The sequence below is a fragment of the Pyxicephalus adspersus genome, chromosome 7, assembly GCF_032062135.1.
Source record: "Pyxicephalus adspersus chromosome 7, UCB_Pads_2.0, whole genome shotgun sequence".
NCBI classification, from domain to species: Eukaryota; Metazoa; Chordata; class Amphibia; order Anura; family Pyxicephalidae; genus Pyxicephalus; species Pyxicephalus adspersus.
In genome coordinates, this window is record NC_092864.1 from 5,280,844 (window position 1) to 5,288,112 (window position 7,269).

The 7,269-nt window shown below is 43.4% G+C and overlaps 1 protein-coding gene across 1 annotated transcript in view; it reads right to left on the reverse strand.

Moving 5' to 3' along the window:
- SEZ6L2 (seizure related 6 homolog like 2) overlaps positions 1 to 7,269 on the reverse strand; it is a 27,631-nt gene that overhangs the window by 14,660 nt on the left and 5,702 nt on the right. The window contains exons 2-9 of the mRNA XM_072417203.1: positions 5,407 to 5,556; positions 4,700 to 4,954; positions 3,481 to 3,614; positions 2,941 to 3,133; positions 2,545 to 2,730; positions 2,261 to 2,429; positions 1,860 to 2,023; positions 500 to 694 (exon numbers count right to left, since the gene is read on the reverse strand). Coding sequence (XP_072273304.1) covers positions 500 to 694; positions 1,860 to 2,023; positions 2,261 to 2,429; positions 2,545 to 2,730; positions 2,941 to 3,133; positions 3,481 to 3,614; positions 4,700 to 4,954; positions 5,407 to 5,556 — 1,446 coding nt within the window. The remainder of the gene's footprint in view (positions 1 to 499; positions 695 to 1,859; positions 2,024 to 2,260; positions 2,430 to 2,544; positions 2,731 to 2,940; positions 3,134 to 3,480; positions 3,615 to 4,699; positions 4,955 to 5,406; positions 5,557 to 7,269) is intronic.

Sequence of the window (7,269 nt, forward strand, 5' to 3'; positions counted from 1 at the left end):
TACAAAGCCAGCTCCATAAAGACATGGGGTCACCAGTTTGGTGAGGACCTTTTTTTGTTCCACCATGATGTGTGGAGGAACTTGAGAGCTCTGACCTCAACCCTACTGAACACGATTGGGATGAATTGTAATGGTGAGACAGGTCTTCTCATCCACCATCAGCACCTGACCTAACAAATGAGCAAAATCCCTACAATGCCTTCCTAGAAGTTTGGAGAAATACTGGGGAAAAGAGAGCTCATATTAATGTCCATGGTTTTGAAATGGGATTCCCAATAGGATTTTTTAGGTTTGATGGTCAGGACAAAGGGCAGGGATACTGGAAACTGTGGCTACTTCTTTTGTATCTATAACACAAAATTTAAACTCTTTATATAAGGATTCATCCCAATTTCATGCAATATACACAAATTCTTTATTCCATGTGCTGGGAACCATGTGACCAGGTTCTCCATTCAACCAGAATTTGCATCTGTGGATCTGTAGACAAGTCCCTTACCTTTGCAGACCGGTTCACTCTCATTCCAATGGGGATCAGCTGGGTCCACGCACTCTATGACCGGCGGTCCTTGTTCAAGCATGTACCCCGCATTACAGGAGAAGGACACCAGGGTTCCAACAGAGAAAAGGGGGTCCGTGGTGCTGAAGTTCCCATGGGCCAAGAAAGGCTCGTAACACCGGGTCTCAGAAAACACTAACAGAGAAAGGAAAGGAAATTACATAAGTCAAGGGGTGACTGTTAGGACTTTTTGAGATAAAAAAAAGATCAGTTGACCCATCTTGCAATATTTAGGATATTGATAGACTCTGAGCTGAGTTTCCTTGGATTTTTTTGGCTGTAGTAGATTCAATAGCTCCTGGCTCTTTCCTAACCTTCAATTTTTCTCAGTCTTGAAGGACTTGTGTTGATGGAATTGGTTGACCATCATTTTGAGATCATTGAGAATTCATTGACAGGTGGAGATGACCTTCTGATCTTCACTGGACGTGATTTAGGGATTCTCATAGACTCGTATGGAAATGCAAATCTGTCTGATGTCAACCAACCCCCTAAATGGCATCCAGTTAGAATTTACATCTATGGTGGGATCAGTAGGGATGAGGGAGCTGTCCATGACTGGTGGTGCTGAACCTGACGCTCAAGGCCTGATTTATTAGAGCTCTCTAAGGCTGGTAAGGAAACACTTTCATCAGTGAATGGAATGGTCATTTAAAGTCATTTGCTAGCTAATGTTTTAAATCGTGGACCAGATCCATTCTAGGTTTGCAGGATCACCAAGCTTCACTGATGAAAATGTATCCTCTCCAGCCTTGGGGAGCTTTAATAAATAAGTGCCTCAGTACCTAACAATAGTCCAGTCCAAACAATGTATCATCTCATCTTCTACAATCGACTCAATTCTTTAATGTGAAAATCGACTTCACTTCCCAGGTTATAGAAGGGCGAGTTAAGCTTATATATAAGCTTAACTTTAATGTGAAAAATAGAGATTTGATTATCATTTGTTAATTTTTATTTGATTAGATCTAGTAATTCAGCTGCCATTATCTCCGATTTACTGATATTTTTCAAAGGACGATCATTTTTCCATTTTAGTTTAGGCATATTATTCCACCATATGCTTCTGCTAATCCCAAGTGGGCAAAGTCACCAGAATAATAGAGGTGAGCTAAGATTGCAAAGTCAATGTCTGCCAACTATGCCACAAAATTATAAAAATGTGATGATGAAAGTTTGATGGAGTCCATAAAACACCTCCAGAACCAGTGCAGGACATTTTGGTAAATTTATTACCACGCTGTTTGATAATATTAGTTGAGAAGTCACCTTCTTTTTTAGGAGGTTTAGGAGAACGTACCTTCATAGCGCAGGCTGAGGAGAAGAGGTGCAGTTGGGTTCTCTGAGACCAGCTCGATGTATAGCGATTGGGCATCACTTAGCAGACCCCGTTCCGGGGCATCGTCTATGTCGGAGTCGTAGATAAGTGGAGAGAGGGTGGAGCTACCGGAGTGGACCACCAACCTGCAATGGAGAGGGTCAGAGGTAAGAGAAACAGAGCAACGGGAAGAAAAGGTCTACAAGACATCTAGGCCTTGGGTGGTGGTTGGGAGGATTGTTCTTTAAAAACAAGTTGGCCACATTGAAATTTAATTACACAATTTTTTTGCAACGTAAGGGCATGTATGACTGGATTTAATAAATTTACTAGGTAGACTCCCATTTAGATCAATAAAGGTGATGATCAGGACATTGACTGACCGGTCATTATCCTCATCCAATGACACCCTCTCGAAGTGCAAGTGCAGACGCTGTCCTTCAGATGCCTCAATCAGCCAATGACAGCTCAGGTTGTTGCTGTGGATTGCGGTGACGTCAGGGGCCACAATACGTCCAATGGTGGCATTACGTATCACACCTCCACAAGTTGCTGCAAATGTAAAGAATAAATATACATTTTGTATCTGCATGAGCTGATCAATGATCTGTATTGTACTTCTAAAGAGCAAAAAAAACCTAAAGGGTTTTATTCCTCACACCCTTACCTGCACATACTGGTGGTTTGCCACTCCATTGTGGTCTGGTAATGTTCAGACAGACCAGGGAATCTACCCCCTTCAGAGTGAACCCAGGGGCGCAGTGAAAGTTGGCATTTCCTCCAGGGTGGAGATCGGTGACGGTTACTTCTCCGTTCTCCGGTCGCGGAGGGAAGACGCAGCTCAAGACGTAGGCTGGGAAGACGATAAGAACATTTATCCTTTATTGAACAAGTGTACCTGGGATGTATTTTTTGCAACATATTTATTAATATCAAAATATAGAATAATAAAATGATATATGTAAAATATCTTTATTAGATATTTATTTTCAGGTATGGGGAATTGATAAACTAATAAAAGTTAAGAGGAAGCTCGCCATTGGTCCACCTGTTGAGGACACACCTTGGTAGCGCAGCTTGAAGGCTCCCGGGCTGGTGGCGCGATAGGTTTGAAACCGCACGGCAATGTGATTGGTTGGGCTGCGGATCACCTGACCCTCAGCCATTAGGGTCTCATTGGCCAGCAGGAAGCGGTGGTCTTCTTCCACACCCTCCACGCTCAGAGCCTCTTCTTTGGACAAGTTGAGTTTTTCCACCTGAAAATACATCCTAATTGTGAATCTCCTGAGCAATGGCTGCATCAATGTAATATATTGAATTTTAATTTATATTACAAATACATAAAAACGGTAAATAAAGGGAAGTAAGCTCTCACAGAGCTCACAATACTCTCCCTGATTATACATTCCATACTTATTACTTCTCAGGATCCTTTCAATTCTATCAGTAGGGTAGATGTTTCACCAGCACCAACCCCTGATCAAGGAGGGCCCTTTGTACCCCAAAACGTGTTGGCTTTTTTTGATACAATGTCAGAGTAAAACAAATCTATATTATATATTTTGTATTGGCGTTTTCAACCTTGCACATCTATAAGACTCACCCGAATCTCGACTCCATAACCCAGGTACACAGACACACTGTACGTACAGTCCAGGCCACCGAAGAAACTTCCACCAGAGTATTCTGGAGCCTCCAGGATTCCCTCCAGCTCTGAAATATTGTTGTTACACAGAACTGGAGAAGAAGGAGAAATAGAGACAATATCAATACATCATATTTAGGAACAATGGTAATTTTGAAAGATATAAATTGTGTTTGGTTGGCCCATTCAAAAACCATAGACCAGTATTTCCCAACCAGGGTTCCTCCCGAGGTTACTAGGGGTTCCTTGAGCAATGAGCAATTTGTGTCTCTCAGGTCAGTGCCACTGGCACCAATGGTCATTTTGGCTATCTGTCCCACTGGGCATTCTCCTAACTGACCATCATGCTAATATACTGTGAGCTCTGGATATAGTAAAGGGTTACCTGAAGACCTGAAGGTTCTATCAGGGGTTCCTCCATGCTAAAAAGTTTGAGGCTGCCCTAGAGGGATACTTCAGTCCTAGGTAGACTTTCATGATCTGAGTCAGCCCTGGGCCTCTTATATTTCACCAATGAGGTCTCCATGCTATGTTACCCAGCTCCCCCTTGAAGTTTTGAGTGTTCCTGCCCATCTTAGCACTTTGCAGATCCTCCCGTTCTATTCTTTATTATATAAAAGGAATATAAAACCCAGAGGAGATGGTGGGCATCATAATGGGCATCGTGGGTATGCTGAGGCAGAAACTCAGTTTGGAGCCCCTTATAATGGGCACAAAAGGGGTACAAACTGGAGAAGGCAATACAATCATGGTGGAAGCTCCTCTTAATTAACTACAGGTGAAGTGACCCAGGAACTCAGGGTAGGGATGATGTTAGCTCCTTAGAATTGGCACGGCTGATCTACAGACCTGGGAATTCAGCACAGAGATGGTAAGAGACCCTTATGATGGGCACAAAAGGTGTACAGACCCAGGAATATAATATAATAATGGTGGATACTCCTCATAATGAGCGCTATGGATTCAGGAACTGACCCAGGGATGGAGGGGAACACTCTTAATGGGCACAGCTGTGTACAGACCCAGGAACCCAAATAGTTGGCTTTAAAAATGGATTTTCCCAACTATACTTTAACATTAGGAGAGTGGTGTAGAGATATCTAATGGTGATGATGTCACAGCTATAGTGATGATGTCACAAGGATACAAATATAACATAAAGCTGTATAATTCTCACCGGGGCTGTGTACCGTGGTGACGGTGGTAGTGGTGATCAGGGTAGTTGTTGTCTCTTCTTCTCCTTCAGCGGCCGGTCCTGGACCTCCTGTGGGTGCTGGTGAAGGAGGGGTCAGGGTGCTGAGTGGTGGCGGCAGGGAGAAAGCCCCACCGACAGCTGTGGTGAGGACCCCAGAGGTCTCGCTGATCCCTGCCGGCGCCAGGTCATCGTTCAAAGACACGGGAGCACCTAAGGTGGGGATGGAAGTTGTGCCAACTGTGCCAACAGAAGAACAGATTAAAAATAAAATCAAATAACATGATTTATATAACATCCATAAATGATCTCACCCCTGGTCAGGTCAGGCAGAGTCAGATTAAAGAATGGCATTAATTGGCTAAAATAATTCTTTTAAGTTATTGCTTTTTTATGTTTTTTAGTCTTTGGTGCAGCCTTCAGCCTCAAAAGCATCGGCACCTCATGCTGAATGCAGACCATGTTATGGGGGTGACAACGCAAGGGCACAATTCAGAGACAAGAACAAAGTGTTGTCACCCTAAAACAGGAAGTGTCTGAACAATGAGCCTCATGGTGGTATCACCACTGGGCTCTGCAAGGCAAAAAGGGCAAATTGTGCCCCTCTTCGCATGCAGGATCTTCCCTTTTGCCCAGTCTCGGTAACCCCGGTTAAAGACCCCAACATTGTCCAGAAGTCCGGCATCTCTCACCTGCAAAGAAGCTTTCTTGGCCCAGGAAATCTTTCTTCATCACAGCCTGATGTACCAACTGCTCCAGGGAGACGGGGTCTGAGCGCCCCATGGAGGGTGTATGGAGCAGTTCTGGGATGTCTGTACCCTCCTCATCCAGTAGGGGCAACCCTGAGACAACAAACAGACATTTTGAAAACAATTTGCAGGTAAAAGATCATCAAGTGTGTTTTTAAATTTGCTTTTAAACTTTTTCAGAAGTTAGTTCCCAAGCGAAGCCCCCTTTTTCACAGCCTTCTCCAATTAAGGGAGTTTCAAACTGCTGCCTATGCTGGTGCAACTCCTCCAGCCCTCCTCTCATCCCTTTCCATAAACTTCTATGTTGCAACTGAATAAAAGAAAAAGAAAAAAATGGCAGCCGAATGTGAAATGTTTGCACACATTTATCATGCCATCTCAGCCTGACCCAAGTCAGCCTAGGCCCATTCCCAGGGCTCAGGCTGATCAGAACTAACCATAAGCCTTTAATCCCTAAAACTTCAGTCTTTGACCTAAACACCAACCTTAGCCTTTATGCTAACCTAAAACCAAATCCTTAACATTAACACTAATCCTTGACCTAAACCTACAACCCAACCTAAAACCAAACCTTTAACCCAACCCTTGACCTAGACCTCAACCTACATATCAATCTAAAACCAAGCCTTTAACCTAAATCTTGAGCTAAACCTAAACCTACATCACAACAAAAAAAGCAAACCCTTAACCCAACCCTTGACCTAAACCTAAGCCTACATGCTAACCTAAAAGCAAACCCTTAACCCAACCCTTGACCTAAACCTAAGCCTACATGCTAACCTAAAACCAAACCTTTACCCCAACACGTGACCTAAATCTACATCCAAATCAAAAACCAAACCATTAACCCAACCCTTGACCTAAACCTAATCCTACATCCTAACCTAAAAGCAAACCCTTTAACCTATCCCTAACCCAATCTAAAATCAAACCCTTAACCTTACCCTTGACCTAAACCTACATCTCAATCTACCAAGTCTTTAACCTAACCCTTCACCTAAACCTAATCCTACATTCTATCCTGAAAAGAAACCCTTAACCTATCCCTAACCCAACCTAAAAGCAAACGCTTATCCTAACCCTTGACCTAAACCCACATCCTAACCTAAAACCAAACCTTTAACCCAACCCTTGACCTAAATCTCAGCCTAAGACTTAACCCTAAACCTAACTCTTTACCTCAACCTAAAACCCAAAATCTTATCCTAACCCTTCCCCTAAACCTTTACCCATCTCTTCAACTCAACCCTTAACTTACATTTAACTGTAAACCGTAATATAACTTTTTAAATTCAAATTACCACCTAAACCTTATTCCACCCTTTGGCTCAACATTACACCCAACCCTAAGCCTCCAAACTTTTGTATTTATCTTAATATGAATCCTAACCATGAACCTCAACATATCACCTACCTCTAGAAGTTTTTCTCAAAACTTTTAACATGGAAGAACCCTAAAAATAACTTTCTTTCCCAACTGTCTATGATTAGGAGGGACTGTCGCTTCTCATACCTCCCAACTGCCCCTGATTTGTTGGGACTGCCACTCTTCATACCTCTCATCTTCCCCCTTTTTGGAGGGACTGTTCCTTTTCATACCTCCAACTGCCCCCTATTTGGAGGGACTGTCCCTCTTCATACCTCCCAACTGCCCCTGATTTGGAGGGACTGTCCCTCTTCATACCTCCCAACTGCCCCTGATTTGGAGGGACTGTCCCTCTTCATACCTCACAACTGCCCCTGATTTGGAGGGACTGTCCCTCTTCACACCTCCCAACTGCCCCTGATTTGGAAGGACTGTCCCTC